The sequence below is a fragment of the Tamandua tetradactyla genome, chromosome 2, assembly GCF_023851605.1.
Source record: "Tamandua tetradactyla isolate mTamTet1 chromosome 2, mTamTet1.pri, whole genome shotgun sequence".
Taxonomy (NCBI): domain Eukaryota; kingdom Metazoa; phylum Chordata; class Mammalia; order Pilosa; family Myrmecophagidae; genus Tamandua; species Tamandua tetradactyla.
Genome location: NC_135328.1, coordinates 164,089,210 through 164,111,705, shown reverse-complemented (window position 1 = coordinate 164,111,705; position 22,496 = coordinate 164,089,210). Strand labels below are relative to the sequence as shown.

At 40.1% G+C, this 22,496-nt stretch overlaps 1 protein-coding gene across 1 annotated transcript in view; it reads right to left on the bottom strand.

Annotated features, from left to right (window-relative positions):
* The window catches only part of C8B (complement C8 beta chain), a 46,054-nt gene that overhangs the window by 5,162 nt on the left and 18,396 nt on the right, over positions 1 to 22,496 (bottom strand). The window contains exons 6-9 of the mRNA XM_077149517.1: positions 15,321 to 15,518; positions 11,808 to 12,048; positions 9,909 to 10,037; positions 7,098 to 7,261 (exon numbers count right to left, since the gene is read on the bottom strand). Of these exons, the coding sequence (XP_077005632.1) occupies positions 7,098 to 7,261; positions 9,909 to 10,037; positions 11,808 to 12,048; positions 15,321 to 15,518 (732 nt within the window). The remainder of the gene's footprint in view (positions 1 to 7,097; positions 7,262 to 9,908; positions 10,038 to 11,807; positions 12,049 to 15,320; positions 15,519 to 22,496) is intronic.

Here is a 22,496-nt window from a genome sequence, read left to right as displayed (position 1 = left end):
TAATGGAGGAGAAAGTGCCTAAAATGACGTTACGGGGACCTATGAAAAACTTGGAAAGTTTCATATCAGTGTTAATGTTCTTTTTTTTTTTACATGGTCAGTCACACGGGAATCGAACCCGGGTCCTCTGGCATTGCAGGCAAGCATTCCTGCCTGCTGAGCCACCGTGGCCCACCCAGTGTTAACGTTCTTGAACTTAATAACTGCACTTATGGTAGTTCCGTAAGTGAATTTCCTTGTTCTTAGCAATGGTCCATGGAAGTACTGTTAAAAGAGTATGATGTATATACAACCTACACTCAAATGTTTAAAAAACAGACTGATGATAGGTTAGATAGATGGGAGAAAGAGGGCAAGAGAGAGGGAGCGAGGAATAGAATATTATAGCAAATGTGGCAAAACGTTAAAATTGGTGCATTTGGGTATGGGGCCATGTTGGAGTTCTTTGCATGAGTTTTGTATTATTTTTGCAACTGTCCTATAAGTTTGAAATTATTTCAAAATTGAAACTTTAAGGAAGAAAAAGTGGATGGGTGGATGAAAAGGAGGATGGAAGGCCCAATCAGGACAATGGCAGCAGGTGTGGAGAGGAGTGTGGATATAAGAAATATTGTAGAAGCAGGAACAGCAGGTGCTGGTCATTCAGGGGACAGAGCAATGGTTGAGAGGGAGATGCCATAGAGGAATGTGGCACCATTATTGAGGTAGGTAAAAACAGAAGGCAAAGACCTAACAGCAGTGAAAAAGATTCAGCTCCTTTTGGCTCCAGTTTCAGCTCCAGAAACACATTCCTCTCCAGATTTTGGTTGTGATCTTGCCCTAATCCTGCCCTGGAGAGTTTAGGGTCTGCCTAAATGCAGGCAATCAGACTTAATAGAAGCCTCTAGTGGGAAGAAAATTGCTTCCATTTCTTATGCATCTGACCTTCCCTCTAGTGGGCAAAGCAAGGCCCCTTGGTGGTCTCATTGTCTCACCATTTTGTGGTCAATGAATTGATCCAGAGACTGTTTGCAAAACCATCCTGCCCTGCTGGGCTGCACACCTTGGGGAGGGAGGCCTGGGTTGGGACAGGGGAGGGAGGAAGAGGGTTGAGGGACTTATTTTATACAAATGAAAAGCTCTTCCAACAATCCGCTTTCCCTCCTGGAGCAATTTAACTACCAAGAGATTTTCCTACTGGGATTGTGATTTGTTCAAGGACATGACCAAGTCAGTTACAGAACTGGAATGAACCTTCCACATACACTAGCCATCGTGTGCCTGGAGTGTGCTGGGCATTTACAAAGATGATCCCACTTCATCCTCAGGAGGCAGAAATTAATAATCCTGTTTTCAGATGAGGCTAAGTAACATGATCAAGGTCACAAATTACTCCTTGTATCGCCAGGATTCTAATCCAAAGCCTGTATTTTTCCTATTGGCTCATGGTGAGTATTGATTAAAAAAAGGTTGATGATTCCCACGTTCAAAACCTCTAGCCCAGGGTTCTCCAAATTCTGCAGACAAAATTTGCCTGGGAACTTAGTAACAACTCCTCAGGACTTCACAGCTCCCTTTTAAACTCAAGTTAATACAATACATTTGCCTAACCCTTGATTTGTGGGACCTTTTTCTCTTCTTTCTTTTTCTCTTTCTTCCTTTGTGCCCCCTTCTTCCCTCTTTTCTTCCTCACCCTTCTCCTAAGCAAACACAATCCTTACTACTGACATGGATCATCACTGGGTCCTTAGCACAACTGCCCTTGTGAAATTTCATTTATCTCTATCATATTGTTGCAAAGAGATGGTATGAGCTCTATCTATTAGAGCTCTATCTATTTAATTCCATGCAGTTCTCCATAGTGAACTACGATAGTAGCCATTTTTCATGATAACAAGTAATTATCGCCATAGCTAACATTTAATAGGTGCTGAACTAAATACTTTACATACATTAGTTTAAGCTTCACAACAACCTTAGGAGTTAGGTACTCTTCTGAATCCCCATTTTACAGATGAAAAAGCTGAGCCACAGAGAGGTTAAGTAGATTGCCCAAAGTCACCCAGTCAGTAAATTCAGAAAAGAATTTAGATTGCTAACATTTTGGTCTATTTCCTTTCAGTATGTGTTTTTGGGTAGGTAGATGGACAGAAATTTACACCAGATCAGTGGCATTAGATAAGAGTAGTTTTAATGTCACATTTTTGTTTGTTTGTTTAATATCCTATTACAAGCATTTTCCCATACTGTTTAACATTCTTTGATAAAATGATTTTTCCAGGGCTTCATAGAATCCCACTATGTGGATGTACCACAACTTATTCAACTCTTCCCCTGCCACTGAATCTTTAGGTGGTTTCCTTTTTTCTTTTCCCATTTGCTACTACAAATAACACAAAACAAAGGCCATCTTTGTACATACATCTTTAGTGACATTTTAATTTATTTCTTTCTGTTAGGGGTCGTGGGCCAAGAACTATAAGCATTTTGAATGTTTTTGATACTGTTAAGTTATCTTCCTAAAGATGTGTACAGATTTATACTTCCATCCCATTTTACAAAAATGCCTTCCTCATCTGTCTCAATGACATCAAACATAGAGTTTTTAATCATTGTCAGCTTGATAGGTAAAATAATATTGCATTGATATTTTAATTTTAATTTTTTATTCCCAAAGAGGCTAAAATATTCAAATACTTTTTAGTCATTTGTAGTTCTAAGGGTTGTCCAATTCCTTCGAGTGTATCTTTCTTATAAATTTTATCATTCTTTACACATTAGGGATAAAAATTATTTTACTGGTTTATCATTTCCCTTTTAATTATATTCATGGTTTCTTTCTTTGAAATTCAGAATTTATTTTGGGTGGGGGAGTAAGACCTATCAGTCCAAGCTAGATGTTGTCTTACCAGGCAGGGCTGCCATAACATCTCTACTTTAAACCTTTTCTTGGTCAGAACAATTTGTTTCTAGAAAAATTTTTTAGTTACTGGCATTTAGCAAGGTGTGGTGGTCATTATCACTGTTTTCCAAATATTTCAGCTTCTCTGCCTTCCAGGCATATGTTAGGGCCATAATTCCCCGCCCTCTTTCAAGGCAGTTTGGCAATGTGATTGCTTGGACCAGTGACAGGTGAGCAGAAGGAAAGTGTGTCACTTCCAGGTTGAAATTTTAAGAGAAGTGCATGGTTTTTAAAAGCCTGTTTCCTCACCAATGCTATGGTGATCTTCGAAGCACATGACCAGATAAAGCCTCTGTCTCTTGGATCCCTGAGCAAAGCCCCCTTGCTATTACACTTTGGACATGTATGATTGAGAAATAAACTTTTATGCCACTAAGCCTCTGAGATTCTTCACTGTAGCATAACCTATGCTATCCTGACCTCTATGAGTGCACAATTCACCACTGTCTTCTTTCCTTCTACCCTCAGCAAAACCAACACTCCATCAGCCTGGGTCCCAGGCTCCAACTTAACTATCCTGACTAATATAGAAATGTACATGGGTGACAGACTTTGTTACTAGGGTTGCCAGTTTTATACCACACATCAGTTAAATTTGAATTTCAAACAAATGAACACAATTTTTTTTAGTATAAGTATGACCCACATGACATGTGCAAGATATACTAAAAAAAGCTGCCCGATGTTCATCTGAAGTTTAGAGTTAACTGGGCATCCTGTGTTTTTATTTGCTAAATTTGCCAACCCTATTTGTGACTCCTTTAATATCTCAACATGTCTTTCAGAAATCTTCACCCATTAATGAACATTTCACTGGGCCCACATGCTTTTCCCTTCAAGATCCTGTGGTTGCCATTCCATTTTCTTCAGGCATTTAGTGTGCAAAGAATTCTAAGACCGGTTTGAGTTTTATTTCTGTAGGAAATGTTTGTTCTTATAAAAAGAAAATGTCACTAGGATGTTTTGGTTTTCTAGGCTGCCAAAATCCAGATATCACGAAATGGGTCCGCTTTAAACAATGGGAATTTATTAACTAATCAAGCTTACATTTTTGAGGCTGAGAAAAGTGTCCAAATCAGGCATCATCAGGTGATGCTTTTTTCCTGAAGACCGGCTGCCAGTGATTTTTAACTCCTCTGTCACATGGCAAGGTACATCGTGGCATCTGCTGGTCTCTCCTTCTCTTTCATGCTTCCCAGCTTCTAGCTAATGGCTTCCATGGCTTTGTCTCTCAGCTTCTGTGGTTTTCTCTCTGCATTTCTGTGTCTTTCTCTTTCTGTGGTTGTCTGACTTTCTTTGTCTTATAAAGGACTTCAGTAAGAGGATTAAGACCTATTTTAAATGAGGTAGGTCTCATCTTAAGATCCTACTCACCAGAAAAACCCTACTTATAATAGGTTCACACCAACAGGAATGGATTAACCATAAGAACGTACTTTTCTGTCCATAAAGCCTCCAAACCATCACGGATGTGTTTCAGCTTTGTTTTGTTTTCACTGATTTTGGCTGGTTTTCAATGAGCTGTTCATTTTGCATGATCAGCTCAGGGAAGTTTCTCTTATTATGTGCTTGATTAATATGTCTTCACGTTTCATCTTGTCTCTTAGGAAGAATTCTCTGTCTTTTAGATTTCCACTTCTGTACTCTCTGTCTATCATAGTTCTTTTATGTCATTGTTTTAATCCCTTTGTCTTTTGCTTCTGCATTATAAGAACATTTTTATAGCACCTTCCACATCACTGACTCAATTTTCTGCAGTGTCAGTTCTGTTCTTTATAGTTTCCAATGTAAGTTTTAATTCTGCTATTGTGCTTTTGGTTTCCTATATTCAGTCACTTCCCTTTTCATCTGATTATTGTCTAAACATCTAAGCTTCTATTTTTATTTCACTAATTCCTCATTTTCTTGAATTTTGTTATAATTGCAAAGAAAACACATTCTAAAATTTACTTCTATTTTTCTGTTTTTTAGACATATTCTTTTCTTCTGCATCTTGCATATAATTTTATCTTTTCTGTTAAAAATCTCTTCATATGCCCATTGCTTTCTCTAAACTCTTAACAAAGAGGCATGTCTTTATGTCCTTATTGGCAAGTGTGGCAATAAATAGTGAATAGACTCTTCTGTGGTCTGCCTTCCTGCCTACCTGGCTTCTATAGAAATCTTGTTTCAGATCTTAATCTTGAAGCCTGGTTTATGTACAACAAGCTTTGATCAACTCTCTTGTGTCTAGAAATTGTTTATCTAGTGGGCTCTGCTGCCCTGAAAAGCAATCGCCCACTCCAGGAACCTGATAAGGTGACTCTTCAGAGAACAGTTATTCCTAGATAATGTGAACCATCTTCAGTTTTCCCTGGCCAGAAAAAGTGCATGAAAGACCAGGATGCCCAGAACATATGTCTTCAACTCAAGTTAGAGAGCTACAGAAGAGATGTACAAAAATCTTCAATTCTCCTGCCTCCCCCACTCTTGCAACCCTCCCATCAACATTCTTGATTCTCTAAACTCTCCCTTTCAATCCATTCAGCCTTTCATAGCACCACACTGACAGTGGTATGACACGTCCCACTATATCATGCTAAGAAATCTCTGTGCCTTTAACAAAGTACTATACATGCAAAATTATTTACAAGGCCTGATTGAGATGCTTAGTACACTATCCTGCCCAAACTTGTTCTCTCCCTTCTCTCATTCTCTCTCTCTCAAACACACACAAACACGCATGCATGCACACACGCACCCCACAACCCCCCAACATACATAAACATATCACGTCATATCACATGCTTGGTCATTGACATTCTCAATGTCCAGGCTGGCATATCCAACCTACCTGAGTAACCAGGACAATCCCTTGGTTCTTAGGATTCAGGTAATGGGCTTCAGTAAAAAATTAAGACAAGGAACCTATTATCCCCCAAGCTCTTTGTTCTCTCCCACAGTCCGTCTGTGCTGCCTGCCAATGTCATCATGGCATCAGCCAATCTCAGATTTCTCTGGAGCTGCCTGCAACCCATGGCTGACTTTACCTTCTTGATGTTCGCCAGCAACTGTTCCGATGTCCAGCTACTGAATAAGTAGCAGGCAAAAGATTTGAATGGCAGCCTTCTTGTTCTGTGATGACTATGGATTTGACAAATACACTGTGGAAAACAGCCAAGGTTGGGAACTACAGAGCTTCCATCAGAGCTCGTACCCCTCAACTCCCCTCCCTGACTGCAAGAGGAAATCTCGAGGGGGTGGCACTGGCCATCAGTGAGTGCACACGCAGTGGCAAGAAGAGGATGGTGTAAGATGCGACACAGTCCCCTGTGCTGACGTTCCCACAGGCAAGGACCCACCATTGCTGATATGTATGACAGTCCTGGTCTAACAGATGTCTTTTTAGTTTAAGGGTGCAAAACATCACTTGTTTGGGTGACAGGTGGTTGGGATCATTATTTCTTATTCACCACACCCATGGGAGAGTCTGGAGGGGAGAGAAAAGGTCAAAGTCTCAGGTCTGGACCTAATAGATGCTCTTGAACAGCCACAGATAGACATAAGCTCTCTGACCCGTGATTTTCATCAGCCACAAAACGGAGATAAGAATACTTAATTTGCAGGCCTGTTGTGAGGATTAGATGAAATAACATCCCCAAAGCCTCTGGCAGAGTGTCATGAATATAGCAGGTGCTTAAAATATGTTAGCACTTATCATGATGTATTATCCTGTTGTGTAAGAGAGTTATGCATGCATTTTTCATCCTTGTATCTTCCTGTGTTTTCCTCCAGTACCTTGGTTGTTATAGTGTGGCAGAAACTTAGCCACGATTTGTTGATTGGATGAATGGATGTTTGAATGACTGAATAACTAAAAGAGTGGTTGTCTAATGAAATGGAAAGAATACTAATTTAAGAAGGTTAGAACTGGAGACTGAAGGTAACATCCTCTAGCAACTGGGGGCCCATGTGCAAGGAAGTCAGGGGTCTCCAGGAGGTGCTGAGCAGTGAATCTAATCTGCCCATTCCAGATATATTTTTCATTGTAGTGTATGTGCCTGAAGATGAAGGCCTGGGTCATAGTGACCTCTGTGTCCTTTACTCTGATGCACAATAGGCCCTCAGAACCTGTTTTATGAATAGGGGAACAGATGGGTAGAACAGCTGCTTGTACCTTCACTTTGATGATGTCGGGGTTGTACTGCACAGCATCTCCCCACTCCTGCATCAGTTCTGCTGTTGGCAGATGTTGGTATGCCAGGGCAGTGATGTACTCACTTGCCCCTCCTCGTATGAGAACCACCAAATCCTCCACCATGGTGTTTCTCTTTTTTCTTTCTGGAATGAACACGGAAAGCTGACATGTTACTGGGGGATCCATGATAGCTCCTTGGAATTTACTGCAACCCAACCAACAATGTTACCATAATATTCACTGAGCTCAGTGGGCAGACAAGACACATCTCTGCCTTTAGGGGAATCATGGTCCAAGAGTGAAAGGGAAGCTCCCACAATCATATACAGCATGATTTGGGAGCAGGGCAAGGAAGGGACATTTATTTTGATCATCTATAAGTGCCAGTCACTGAGTGAGTCTACTGCGTATAGATAGACAAACAGACAAAAAGATGATGGGTGGATGTGTGGTTGGATGGATGGATAGTTGGTAGAAGATGAGAGGCTGATCCATTAATCAATAGATGGATGATAGGCTATAATATTTTCTTTTATCCTTAGAATATTATTGGCTCTTCTTCATAGATAATGAAAGTTATACCTGGAATTGTTGTGTCACTTGCCCAGGCTCACAAAAATAGTAGGTAATAGAGCCAAATTTTAAATAAGGTTTACCTGCTTTCAAGCCCACTCCTCCTTGTTCCAGTAATTTTCACCCACCAAGCTGGTTCCTGGAGTGAAGTACGGTAGAACCCTTGTGACTGAAAACTCCGCTCCTTCCCTTCAGCCTAGCTGCTCTGCTCATCTTTGCCCATCTCAGCTGTCTGTTTTTAGCCTTGAGATCATGGACAAATCATTTATAAGGTGTGAGATTCCTTTTATCCTGAATCTACAAAGTGGATCCTCTGCATCCGTGTAAAGAATAAATTATACAATGAGAACTAATAGTTATTGATCATGTATTATCCATCAGCCACTAATCTAAGCACATTACATGCACGAACTCATCTACTCTTCCCTATGAAATAGGAACTATATGATTCCCACTATACAGATAAGAAATCTGAGGCTCGAAAGGTGAAGAAAATCAATCCAGACTGCTCTACACTACCTTCTTTGTATGAGATGAGAAAGGAGGGGAAATATGAAGAGCTTGGGCTTGGTTTGTGATAGAAACTCACTACCCAATGGCTGCTGCTGTAAGGTCATTATTATATTTTTATTTCTTGGTGCTGTCCAGTTTTTGGTTATATTAGTGAGTTATATTCATTATAATTTGTCTTTGTGCCCAATGCCAAAAGAGCTGGTGTAAAGTGAGTACTTAGCTCTGAGCATCATAACAAAGTAAGACTCTTATATTGCTAGAGTGTATAAAACAGTCTAGCTATATTTAGTAGAATAGAAAAAGTATGTACTCTATAACCCAGCAATTCTGCTCCTAGGTATATTCCCTGGAGAAACCCTTACACATATATAACACAAAATATCCCCCATGTTAACTTCAGATGACTTCTCTAGAGTGGCCATTAGCAGCAGTGATCATAATTGCTTGAAACAGGAAATAACCCACCCAAGTAGACTGAACAAATAATGTTATACTCATGCGATAAAATGGAGAAATCTCACAAACGTGTTGTTGAATGACACCACCAGGACTGAAAGGATTGCATTCCACCCGCATAAAGTTCAAAAACACGTCATGCTAAACCATATTGATATTCTCTCTATATAATACATATGTGGTAAAACTATAAAGAAAGGAAGGGAATTTTAGCATAAAAATTGGGTTAATGGCTATGTCACAAAGTGAGGGAGAAACTGTGATTGGCAGGGTTTTCTGGGGTGCTCAGTAATGTTTTATTTGGGGTCCGGGGTGGAGGTTTACTTTACAAGTTTCCTTCAAGCAGTGCGCATGTGTTATGCACGCCTCTACGTATGACGTCTCTCAACCCAGCGCTACCAAAATACATCAGGAAACAGCACCAACAACAAGTCAATCGCAAGCACAAGAGACTATTCTTGATCAGCAATTGATTTTTGTTGTTTTATTTTGTTTTGTTTCAGCTGGGCAGCTCCTTCTTCAAATATAATCTTAGGCAAAACCTTATATGTAGAGAAGATGAATGCAGAGCTGCTTGAGGAATAGCAGGGGTCAGAGGGTCGGTGCTCTCCTGCTCAACCTCTCTTTCCTACTCTACTGACCATGTTGGTTCCCAACTTGCTTTTATTGATTCCAAGGTCCCTGCCCTCAGACACGTGGCCCCTGACCCCTGCTCACCCCCTACCTTCAAAACCCACTTCAGATGTGTTCTCCCCTCACATCTGAGCTCTGCTACATGATTTGTGGATTTGCCTGCTCTTCTAGACCCCATATCACTCATTATCTCAGATCAGGACTAGCCTCCTCACCTACCTTCCTTACCCACCCCAGAACCTGATTTCTAGCCAGGCTAACTGTTAGCCCCTGGAGGAGATTTCCATTGCCAGATTTCTTTTTTCTACCTAAAACCAATCTTGATACTTGACTCTTTAAGTTGCAATTTAAACGTTCCCTTCTCCAGGAAGTCAGTCCTGGTGACACTGCCTTGTCATCGCTTCTTCAGTTATTTGCTTATCACATGCAAGCACCAGGAGGACAGGAATTCAATCTTATTCATTTTCGTATGTCTAGCACATGGAAGGAGATTAATAAATTTGTATTGGATGATTCAATATTACTTAAATTGAAATAGCTTGGAATTCCCTGTATTTAGCTTAAAGAAAGACTGGGGCAGAGAGGTCATAGAAATCACGCTCTTTTGCCACTTACCATTTATTTCCTTCAGAATTGCTTGGCATAAACCCACCGACACACCCAGCTTGACATAGATCTCTTCGATGGCAGCACCGATTTTAAAACCATTTTTGGCACAGGCCTGGATATGGCTAAGATTGTAATCTGAAAGAAGCAAGGAAAGAGGCCCATGACCAAAAAGGTAATTCACCCTGCCCAATTTCTTTCCATTGATTCCAGAGGCCCAGCCTTTCCTAGGTGTCATGTAGCCCCGCAGAGACTTGGGTTCAAATAAATGGGTTGTCAGCTCTATTTAGCGCAGGCAACTACTGGCATTAGGCAGAAGTCTCAAGTGAGATCAGCAGCAGCCTCCCCTTTCAATCCCCTCCCTGGATTCTGAGGATGTTTGCTGCTTTCCAAATAGGGGAAATGCCCAGAGTCATTTTCTATAAATTCGACAGATCTTTGAGGATAGATCCAATGAGCACAGAGGCTGCGGCAATCTGTCCCCATTCCTTAGCTCACCCCCTCTAATATTCATGGAGTGGATCATGTAGGGAGCACTTACATGAATTGCCTTGTATAGTGCCTGGCAGAGAGGTGGAACTTAATACAAAACCAATTTCCCTTATTTCATGTTCATTTTTGGGTTATTTCCTACTTCTTTCCTTCCTACTTTTCCCCTGGGCATCTTCCTCTCTTGGTCTCCTTAGAATCTCAGTTGTGATGTGTAAGCACTTTGAGGTCAGTACAGGAAAAGGGAAACTTTGACAACAGTGCTGTCTTGCAATGTTGGTGTAGATCAGTTTTTCCCTAAGCACATTCCTTGAAATATTTTCCCCAAGAGATATCAATGGGTATCACCAAAAGAGGGCTTCTGGGGTCAAATAAATGTGGCAAATGCTGAATCAAAAAAGGTGAAGAAGCCATTTTGCTGCAGCATGCTTTGTAGAACTCCAAGAGTGGGATATGTTATACACATTTCCTGAACTTATTTGACCCTGGAGCCCTTTCTGTAGGCAGTAGTTTGATAAATTGTGAAAAGCGCATTTGAAAACATTGGTATAGAAGAAGAGATCCCTGATGATGGTAGAGCTGAGGCCACACTGATGTGAGTTTACATTCCATACCAGGTACCCTCCTGCTGGTACGCTGCTCTGTCCCTGCGAGCTGTGTGACCTAGAAGTGAAGGGGCGTTCACTTGAACCTTAGTTAGGAAACTATTGTAATAATCTGGGGCCTGCTAGTTAAAGTGTGGCCCAAAGACCAGCAGGATCTGCATCACCTCAAAGAAATGGAGGCTCTTACATCTCACCTCAAACCTACTGAATCAGAATCTACGTCTTGACAAGATCCTTAGGTGATTCATTTGTACATTAAAGTCTGAGAAGCACTGACCTCAGGTGAACCTAAGGTGATAGCAGTAAAGATGGAAAGAAAATATGATTTGGAATTAGAGATAATGGGCCTTACTAATAGATTGGAAGGAAAGAAAAGTCATGACTATGAACTTCTAAGCTTTTGGTTTGAGCCACTGGTTGGATGATAGAACCATTACTGAGAAGTGGATGACTACGGAAAAGCAAAAGTTCTCTTTGTAATACGTTAAGCTTGAGATGAAATGTTTAGACTAAAATGGAAGTTTTGGGAAGCAGTTGGTTGTACATAAGCTCTTGGGTACAGAGAAGAGATCCAGGATGTGTATATGAATTGGGAGTTACTGGCTTGTGTGAGGTATTTAAAACCATGAGATTGATAAGATCTTCTAAGAGAAGGAAAACTCTGCAAATGAGACTGCAAAGGAATAGCTAGGGGGGTAAAGAAAATCTAGGACAATTTATGAACATTCTGCCGCCAACTACTGTCAGCCTCTCCCTACCAACTCAGAGTTCATGTGTGTCCCATCAGGAAAGCCAAGTCCCCCGGGCAGTGTACCTGCATTCTCCATGGCTTCTTTGTTCAGAATGAGCATGTATTCATAAATGCCCCCAAGCACAGCCTCTGTGATGTAATGGGTCCCAAAATCACGGAAGAGATCTCTGTACTCCCCGTAGCTGTACTCCAGGGGCAACTGCTTGACTCTCTGAAGGAACTCGAAATGGAGCATGGGGCCTCTGGGTTTCAGATTGTAACGTGCCACTTCAAGGTCAGAACGTGCGTACAGAAATCTGCTTTGCTAAATGAAATACCAACATGGGAAAACCAGACCTTTAAAATTAGGAATGTGGAACGAGAAGATGAACTTTACAAATACCATCCGATGTTCTTGGCTTGGGGTCATCACTCTTATGATTCCTTTAGGATACTTAAGGGATGATGGCCTCTTTGATAAGCTTTCATTTCTCATAAATATTCCAATGTCCTTTTCAGCTTGGAAGAGGCTACTCTTAACTCACCTCCATAAGCGAATAAGGAACGAGAAGGGTAACTGGAAACAGTCAAAGCAGAAAGCAGTGGAAACGCATGAGGGTGCTCTGATGTGGTACCACCAAGGAGCCATTTGTATGGGATTTGCTGGATCTGCAAAAGCAAACTCTTTGCTTATGCCTTTCAAACTCTGTGAAGAAAAGCCACTCAAGAAAAAGAGGTGCTTTAGGAAGGCCAGACATTTCAGTGTATGACAGGAGTCACCAAACCACAGCCAAATTTGGTGCCTGTTACTGTAAAGTTTTATTGGAATGCAGCCATGCCCATTCTTCAACAAATTATCTAAAGCTGCTTTCAAATTACAATGGCAAAGTTGAGTAGTTGCCACAGAGACCCAGGGGTCCACAAAGCCTAAAACATTTACTATCTTACTCTTTACAGACAAAGTTTGGTGACCTGTGTGGTATGGGATGGACGGAAAGATGGCTATGCTGGATGCATTCCAGAACTATTAACTATAACCTGAGGTGATAGGTTCCTAAACCAGGCTAGAGGCAGAGGAAAAGGGGAAAGAATGGGAAATGACTGTGCAATACTTTGTGCCTAATCCTAAAACTTTCAGCTAGTTTGACTTATCCCTTTGCTTGAAACCAACAAGGGCATGCCAGTTTAGGTTGTGATGATCACACAGTTCTGCCCACTTTGTTCCCTCCCTTGCTCTCTCATCTCATTCTAGTCCAGCCCCAAAGAGCAAGACTTTCTTCCTTCTCACTACCCTCCATCCTAGGAAGGTTCTCTGCTCACTAGTTTTCTAAATAGTTCACGCCTCATCAACTCTTGCTTGGGTTATTATAAAAGCTTCCCCACTGATTTCCCTTCTTTCTCTAACCTGCCTTCAATGCTTCCATCAGAGTTAACTTCCTAAAATGCTGATAGTTTTATGATAATGCCCCTCTGAATTTAAAACCCAACCCTTCAATGGTTTTCACTGCCTGCAGAATAAAATCAGCTTTTTTATTTTTTATTTTGAACATAAGACCTTCATGATATGTCCCCCAATAGCCTCTCTGGTTTCAACTTCTACAACCTTAAACTTTTCCTCCCTATACTTTACTGTTCTCTACTACCACACTATATATAGCATTAATCCAACTTCTCACTGTTCCCCATGAAAGCTGTTGTCTTTCTGCCTGAAATGCTCTGACCTCCCTTTTCCGCCTGACATAGACCTATTTACCTCTTAAATCCCTGCTCAATTTTTGCTTCCTAGTTGATCCCATCAGTGGATTCAAAAAGGGAAACAGATTCCCCTTCTCTAGGATTGCACTGCACTTTGCATGCATTTCCTTTAGAGCATAAACCATGCTGTATTATAGCTGTTGTAAACAAATTAGGAATAAGTCATCTGCTTATACACTCCTACTAGATTGTGAGTTTGAAGGAAAGAATTATGTTTTATTTGCCTTTTGGCCCTATGTCCCTAGTGTAGTGTCTAGCACAGGATAAATATAACTGTCTGTTTGAACCAGGGAGGTGAGAAAGGAGAGAGAGAGGGAATGAGAAATGCAAGGAGTAGATGGTTGGCACCCTTTGCTTGCCTTCCTACCAAGAAGCAAGTTCCCTTAGTTAGTCCTATCCTTTATCACTGTCCAGAGCACCTACTAAGTGCCACGCTATGTGCAGAGATGAAAGAAATAGCCTCTGCCCTCAAGGTGCTTATAGCCTAGAAAATGAGGGAAGATGAGCAAAGACAATTACAGTCTAATGTTTAACATCCACTTTCTGTTGCTTGATATTTAAGTAGCAAAGAGCTTTCTTGCTCCTCACTTCTTTTTTCTCAGACTTTCACTCTTGCCCTTCTCCGTATCTCCCTCAGATTGATTTTCTATCATTTCACACCTATGTTGAATCTCTCAGTGGCTAAAGAATAAAATGCACCATCACTACATTGGAATTCAAGCCTTGGAATTCAAGGCTTCTCAAATCTACCTGTCACCTGCTTTTCCAACATCCTATCCCACTGCTTCCTGCTCCAATTGCTCTCTGTCCACCAAACGAAGGGGTTTGACCTTTACTCCCAAAGCAGTAGGGAGCAGATGATAGGATTAGATTAGCATGTAGAAACATTTCTCAGGCAGCAGATGAAATGGAAGGGGGAAACTGGGATATAGGAAGACCCCGTGGAGGGCAAAGCAAGGAGTGAAAGTGCCTGAACTAGTAAAGACGTCATCGAAGTTAGGTTAAAACGTTTTGGAGAGCGATAACTGAAGGATTTGGTGACCAACAGATGTGGAAATGGAGAGCAGTGGGAGCCAAATATATGTTCTAAGTTTCTTAGCTTGGAAAAGAGAAAGGGAAAAAATGCTACTGACGCAGTTAGAAAATTGAAGAGGAAGAACTTGCTTTGCAGTATCAGCAAGGCCTTCCAGAGGTGATGCTCAGATGAGTGAGCTGTTTGGGTCCAGGAGTTAAGAAAAAAGGTTAGAATGAGTGGTGAAGGCTCACGGCTTATCCATGCAGAGGTTAGAGGTGAGTAGAAGAGGTCACTGGGGTGACTGTAGAGTAAGAGGGAAAGAGAGCCACAAATTAAATAGTCAAAAACAGGTGAGGATAGAAGCCAGCAATAAAACTGATAAAGAGCAGAAAGAAAGGAGAAAAAGGAAAGGAGAAGGCTGGTGTGGTCAGCCCCAAACTAATGTCACAAGAAGTCAGAGAAGAGGTCTTTGCTGGCATTCCAGAGAGGAATTCCAGCTGAGTGTTTGGAATGGAAGTCCAGTTGTTAGGGGCTGAAAAGTCTCCAGATATGTTTTGGTCTTTCAAAGCAATGATTTGAAGCTCAGTGGAAAACAAAAGAAAAAAGTTTAATAGAAAGAGAGAAATAATTTTAGAAGGCCATAGCTACTAAGAAGTAAGTTAATGTAAGACCATGCTATATTTTGTAAAATCAAGCAAGCAAACTTTCATTACAACAAAAATATAATTCATCATTAGGATTGTAGCAATGTGGAACATAGACATATCTGTGCGAATGAAATTTCAAAAGAATACGTATAAATGGAAAAGCAACAAAAGCGTACTTACGGTGTGAGAGAATCGTTTGGTTCGTTTAATAAATTCTCTGCCATTAGAACTTGCTAAGTCAAGGCCAATTTCAAATATTCCAGGTATTTTAAAACCAAAGCTGAAACTAAATGCGCTCGCTGTTTTCTCTAAAAAATCACTTTCAAAATCTGAGTACGATTCATATTCTTTCAGTACAAATTCATATTTGCCTTGGGTCTAGAGGAATAAAAAAGAAAACATTTTTATTTCGTTTGACTATGTCAGTTCAAGACAAACCAGACCATTGTGCTCTTCCTCTCTGCCTGTCCCTCATCTAAGTGCTCTGCATACAAAGGACCAATTTGGGACCAATTTGTGCCCCTTCCCCAAGGGCTCCAGATTCAGTAGGAGAGACAGAAGTATTCAGTAATGTGGGGTTTAAAGACAGAGGTTGGTGCTTGGTTTGGATTTCAACTGGCAAGGCCGTAGGAGGACATCTTGGGCTGTGGGGCTTAGCCAAAGACATGTGGTAGGAAAGGGCTGGGTGTATTCCAGGAGCCACACACACTGAAGTGCAGTGGAATAAGAGGATGCAACAGTGAGGTGAAAAATGGGCGAAGGACTTGAATAGAACTTTCTCCAAGGAAGATAGGCAAATGGCCAATAAGCACAAGAAAATATGCTTAATATCACTAGTCATCAGGGTAATGCAAACCAAAACCACCATTAGATTCTACTTCACACCCACTAAAATAGGCATTATTAAAAAAAAAAAAAGCAAGTGCTGACAAGGATACAGAGAAATAGGAACACTCATACATTGCTGGTTGGAATGTAAAATGACATGGCCACTGTGGAAAACTGTTTGGTGGCTTCTCAGAAAGCTAAACGTAAAATTACCATATGACCCAGCAATTTTACTTCTAGGTATAACACCCAAAAGAATTGAATACAGGAACTTGAACAGATACTTGTATTCCAATATTCATAGCCACATTATTCACAATAGACAAAAGGGGGAAACAACCCAAGTGTCCATAAACAGATGAATGGATAAACAAATTGTGGTAAATCCACACCGGGTAATATTATTCAGCTATAAAAAGGAATGGGGTGGGCCACGGTGGCTCAGCAGACAGAGTTCTCGCCTGCCATGCCAGAGACCTGAGTTCAATTCCTGATGCCTGCCCGTGCAAAAAGAAGAAAAAGGAAAGAAGTTCTGGTACATGCTACACATAAACGGACTTGAAAAACATTACACTATGTGAAATAAGCCAGACACAAAAGGACAAATACTGTGTGATACAACTTAACAGAAATATCTAGAGTAAGCAAAGTCATAGAGACATGAAGTAGATTAAAGGTTACCAGAGGCCGGAGGCAGAGAGGAATGGGGAGTTTTTGCTTAATAGGTACGGAGTTTCTGTTTGGGGTGATGTAAAAGCTTTGGTAATGGATGGGATGGTGGCGATGGTAGTTCAATACTGTGAATGTAATTGATACCACTTAAGTGTACACTTAAAAATAGTTAACGTGGAGGATATTTGCGTTATATATGTAACCACAGTTTTGAAAAAAATTAAAAGCAAAAACAGCAAGGAGAAGGGAAAGGTGTTGTGGGACAATGTGCTGGGATGAATTTGTCCAGCCAGGAGAAGCAGTAGCCGCATTTCAGGAAGGCCTCTGTGTGGCAGTGTGGGGATTAGATTGGAAGTGATGAATTCGAGCATGGAGAGACAGGTCAGGAGAAGGCTGTATTAGGAATGCAGGTGACAGCTGGGGAGGGTCTGGTCAAGGGCAGTGGCAATAGAGATAAAGTGACTTCTTGGAGAAAACTTAGAAGAGCTGTTTGCTCAAAACGTGCTCAAGGTCCCAAGTGCAGGGGATGAGTACACTGCTTGGTGGCCTGGAGTGACCAGTCCCAAACCATCTCCACCCCCACTCCCATCGGCTTCCAGATGCCTGCAATTCCCAGAAGAGGGCACAACATGCTGCCATGGAAGGTAAGCAGGAGGGAATCAGAGTGTGGTCTGGAGTAAGGCAGCCTGAGGTTGAGGGTTGAGTGCCATGCTGCCATCTTTTAGTTAGGTAACTTGGGCCTGGAACATAACCTCTCTATGTCTCTGTTTCTTCATGTGCAAAATGGAGAAAATAATTGTCCCACCCATAGGCCTGTGCTGAGAATTCAGTTTAAACAGGAATACAGGCAGTGACACAGGGCCCGGCATAAGGTAAGTGCTCAAAAATGTTGATGGAGAAAGGAGACTGTACTTCATATCTGGATGAGGAGCTGTTTTAACCTGGAAGATAAATGGATCCTCCCTTGAAAACAGAAGCTGAGTGGATGATACTGAGCATTTTGGTGGAGGGTGTATTTTGTCCTAGGCTACTTTTTTTTTTTTGGTCAATGAGTATGTGGAGGGGGGTGGGAGGGTATAGGAAAAAAAGGGGAGGAAGAAGATGGGAAGATGGTAGCAGCTTAACCTTTAGAACAATGGAATATTAGAGCTGGAAATTACCATCAGGATCCTCTACTCAAGGCTCCTCCTTTTATAGAAGAGGAAACCAAGGCCCCTACTAGAAAAGGAATTTACCCTAAGGCAAAACCATGACAGGTGGCCTAGGATGCTAAGGTCCTCTCTCCATACTCTACCCATCAGATTTCAGTTGTGTGTATTGTTCTAGTTTGCTAGCTGCCAGAATGCAGTATACCAGAAACAGAATGGCTTTTAAAAAGGGGAATTTAATAAGTTGCTAGTTTACAGTTCTAAGGCCGAGAAAATGTCCCAATTAAAACAAGTCTATAGAAATGTCCAATCAAAGGCATCCAGGGAAAGATTCCTTGGTTCAAGAACGCTGATGAAGTTCAGGGCCTCTCTCTCATCTGAGAAGGCACATGGTGAACACAGTCATGGTTTCTCTCTTGGCTAGAAGGGCACATGGTGAGCATAGCATCATCTGTTAGCTTTCTCTCCTGGCTTCCTGTTTCATGAAGCTCCCCAGGAGGCATTTTCCTTCTTCATCTCCAAAGATTGCTAGCGTGTGGGCTCTCTGCTTCTCATGGCTATGTCGTTCTTCTCTGCTCTCTCTGAATCTCTCTCATTCTCCAAAATATTCCCTTTTTTATAGGGCTCCAGAAACTTATCAAGACCCACCCAAATGGGTGGAGACATGTCATCACTTAATCCAGTTTAACAACCACTCTTGATTAAATCACAGCTCCAGGGAGATGCTCTGATTACAGTTTCAAACATACAGTATTGAATAGGGATTATTCTGTCTTTATGAAATAGGATTTTGATCAAAACATGGCTTTTCTAGGGGACATACAGTCTTTCAAACCAGCACATGTATTTTGCAGTGACAAAGTCTACTCCGAACCCCACTCTCTGTGAGACTTGCTTTGAAGTTTGCATGTCAACCATAATTTGAACCTATGTTGATTTTTCCCCTCCATTTTATTTTCTAAATGATTATCACTGGCATGTAGAGAAGTTATTGCTTATTGTACATAACATACATATTTTTAATTAGAGAAGTGGTCAGTTTACACAACAGTTATGCATAAAATACAAGAGTCCCATGCACCACCCCATCCACAACAACATTGCGTTGGTGTGGAGCGTTTGTTACAATTGATGAGAGCACGTCTTAAAAAATAATTGTACTATTTTTTTTAACAGTAGTTAGCTTTGTTACAATTGACAAGAGTATCAAAATACTTCTATCTAGTATTTTTTCCCGTATACCACCCTATTATTACCACCTTGAATTGATATCGTACATATACTACGGTTCATGAAAGAACCTTCTTATATTTGTAATATTAAATACAGTCCATTGTCCACAGTCGCGTTCACTGTATTGTATAGTCCTATTTTATCTTTTAAATTTAATTCTAGCAATATATACAACCGAAAGTTTCCCCTTTTAACCACCTTCACCTATATATTTCATGCTGCTGATTACACTCACAATAATCTACTACCATCACCACCACCCAATTCCAAATCTTTACTATCAACCAAAATAGAAATTCTATACAAGTTAAGCATTAACTCCCTGTTCTTTAGCACCAAACTATCTCCTGGTAAACCTATATTCTAGGGTCTAACTCTTTGAGTTCACATATATTACTTAGTTCATAACAATGGAATAATGCAGTATCTGTCCTTTTGTGTCTGGGTTATTTCACTCAACATAATGTCTTCAAGGTACGTCCATGCCTCAGGATGTCATTCCTTTTCACAGCTGAATAATATTCTATCATATGTATATGCAACATATTGTTTATCCACTCATTGGTTGATGGACGCTTGGGTTGCTTCCATCTTTTGACAATTGTGAATAATGCTGCTATGAACACAGGTGTGCAAATGTCCGTCCAAGTCCCTGCTTACAGTTCTTCTAGTTATATACCAAGTACTGGGATTGCCAGATCATATGGTAATCTGTACTTAGCTTCCGGAAGAACTGTCAAACTGTCTTCTAACAGTGGTGGCACTATTTTTGGATTCCCGCTAACAAATGGATGAGCTTTCCTATTTTCCCACATCCTTACCAACACTTGTAATTTTCTTTCTTTCTTTTTTTTTTTTAAACATGGGCAGGCATCAGGAACCAAACCAGGGTCTCTGGCATGTCAGGTAAGAATTCTGCCCCTGAGCCACCATCACACAACCCTCTTTCTTTTTTTTTTTATAGTGACCATTCTAGTAGGTGTGAAATGGTATCTCGTGGGTTTTATTTGCATTTCTTTAATAGCTTGTGAGGCTGAACATCTTTTCATATGCTTTTTAGTTATTTGTTTTTCCTCTTTGGAGAAATGTCTATTCAGGTCTTTTGCCCATTTTTTAAATTGGGTTGTTTGTCTTTTTTATTATTGAGTGTAGGATTTCTATATATATTTTGGATATGTAACTCATATCAGTTTTTATGATTTCCAAATATAGACTCCTGTGGAGTTGGGTGACTTCTCACTTTTGTGACAAAGTCCTTTCATACGCAAAAGTTTGTAATTTGTAGGCAATCCCATTTATTGATTTTTTTCTTTCATTACTTCTGCTTAAGGTGTAAAGACTAAGAAGTCATTGACTAATACAAGGTCTTGACAATGCTTCCCTATATTTTCATCTAGGTGTTTTATAGTCCTAGTTCTTATATTTAGGTCTTTGATCCATTTTGAGTTAATTTTTGTATATGGTGTGAGATGGGGGCTCTCTTTCAATCTTTTACATATGGATATTCAGTTCTCCCAACATTATTTGTTGAGACAACTATTCTTTTCTAGTTGAGTGGTCTTGGCAGGCTTGCCAAAAATCAATTGGCCATAGATGTAGGGGTCTATTTCTGAACTTTAAATTTTATTCCATTGGTTAATGGAATCCTAATGCCAGTGCCATGCTGTTTTGACCACTGCAGTTTTGTAATATGCATTAAAGTCAGGAAGTAGTGTGAGTCCTCCAACTTCATTCTTCTTCTCCAAGATGTTTTTGGCTATTCAAGGCCTCTTGCCCTTCCAAATAAAGTTTCTAATTGTTTTTACCGTTTCTGCAAAGTAGGCTGTTGGAATTTTGTTTGGGATTGCATCGAATCTGTAAAGCAGTTTGGGTAGAATTGACATCTTAATGATATTTAGTCTGCTAATCCTTGAATTGGAATGTCATTCTATTTATTTAGGTCCTCTTTGATTTCTTCTAGCAATGTTTTATAAATTTCTGTGTACAGATCCTTTCTGCCCTTGTTAAATTTATTCCTAGATTTTTTATTCTTTTAGTTGCTGTTATAAATGGAAATGTTTTCTTTATTTCCCCTTCAGCTTGCTCATTACTAGTGTATAAGAACATTTCTGATTTTTGTGTGTGGCTCTTGAATTCCCCAACTAGTTTATTAGTTCTAATAACTTTGTTGTACATTTTTCGGGACATTCTATATGTAGCATCCTGCCATTTGCAAATAGTGAAAAATTTACTTCTCTCATTTCAATTTGGATACCTTTTATTTTTTCTTCTTGCTGAACTGCTCTAGCTGGAACTTCTAGCACAATATTGAATAGCAGTGATGACAGTGGGTATCTTTGTCTTGTTCCAAATCTTAGATGGAAAGCATTTAATATTTCACCATTAAGAAGTTAGCTGCGGGTTTTTTATACATGTCTTTTATCATGTTGAGGGTATTTGTTTCTATTCCTATTTTTTTAAGTATTATTATCAAGAAAGGATGATGGATTTTGTTAAATACCTTCTGTGCTTCATTTGAGATGACCATGTATTCTCTCTCCTTCAATTTGTTAATGTAGTGTATTATATTAATTGATTTTTTTTTGTGCTGAACCACCCTTGTATATCTGGGATAAAACCCCACTTGATCATGGTGTGCTTTAAATATGCTGCTGGATTTGATTTGCAAGTGTTTTGTTGAGGATTTCATTAGGGAAATTGGTTTATAATTTTTTTTTTCTTGTAGTATCTTTGGCTTTGGTATTACAGTGGTGTTGGCTTCACAGAATTAGTTCAGTAGTGTTCCTCCTTCTTTAGTTTTCTGGAAGAGTTTGAGCAGGGTTGGTATTAATTCTTGGAATGATTAGTAGAATTCACCTTTGAAGCCATCTGGTCCTGAGGTTTTCTTTGTTGGGAGATTTTTGATGACTGATTCGATCTCTACTTGTAATCAGTCTACAGAACTCTTCTATTTCTTCTAGCGTCAGTTTAGGTTGTTTGTGTTTTTCTAGGAATTTGTTCATTTTATCTAAGCTGTATAATTTGCTAGCACACAGTTTTTCATAGTATCCTCTTATGATCCATTTTATTTATGTGGGGTCAGTAGTAATGTGCCCGCTTTCATTTCTGCTTTATTTGCACTTTTTCTCCTTTTTTTTCTTTGTCAGTCTAGCTAAGTGTGACTTTTATTGATCTTCACAAAGAACCAACTTTTGGTTTTTTTGAGTCTCTCTATTGTTTTTTTTATTTTCCTTTTCATTTATTACTGCTTTAATCTTTATTTCTTTCTTTCTGCTTGCTTTGGGATTTGCTTGTTGTTCTTTTACTAGCTCTTCCAAGTGTGCAGTTAGATCTTAGTGCAAGTATCTGGACTATAAATTTCCCTCTTGGAACAACCTTTGCTTAATCCCATAAATTTTGTGTTCTCATGTTGTGTTCTCATTTTAACTTGTTTCCCGATATTTATTGATTTTTCTTGCAATTTCTTCTTTGACCC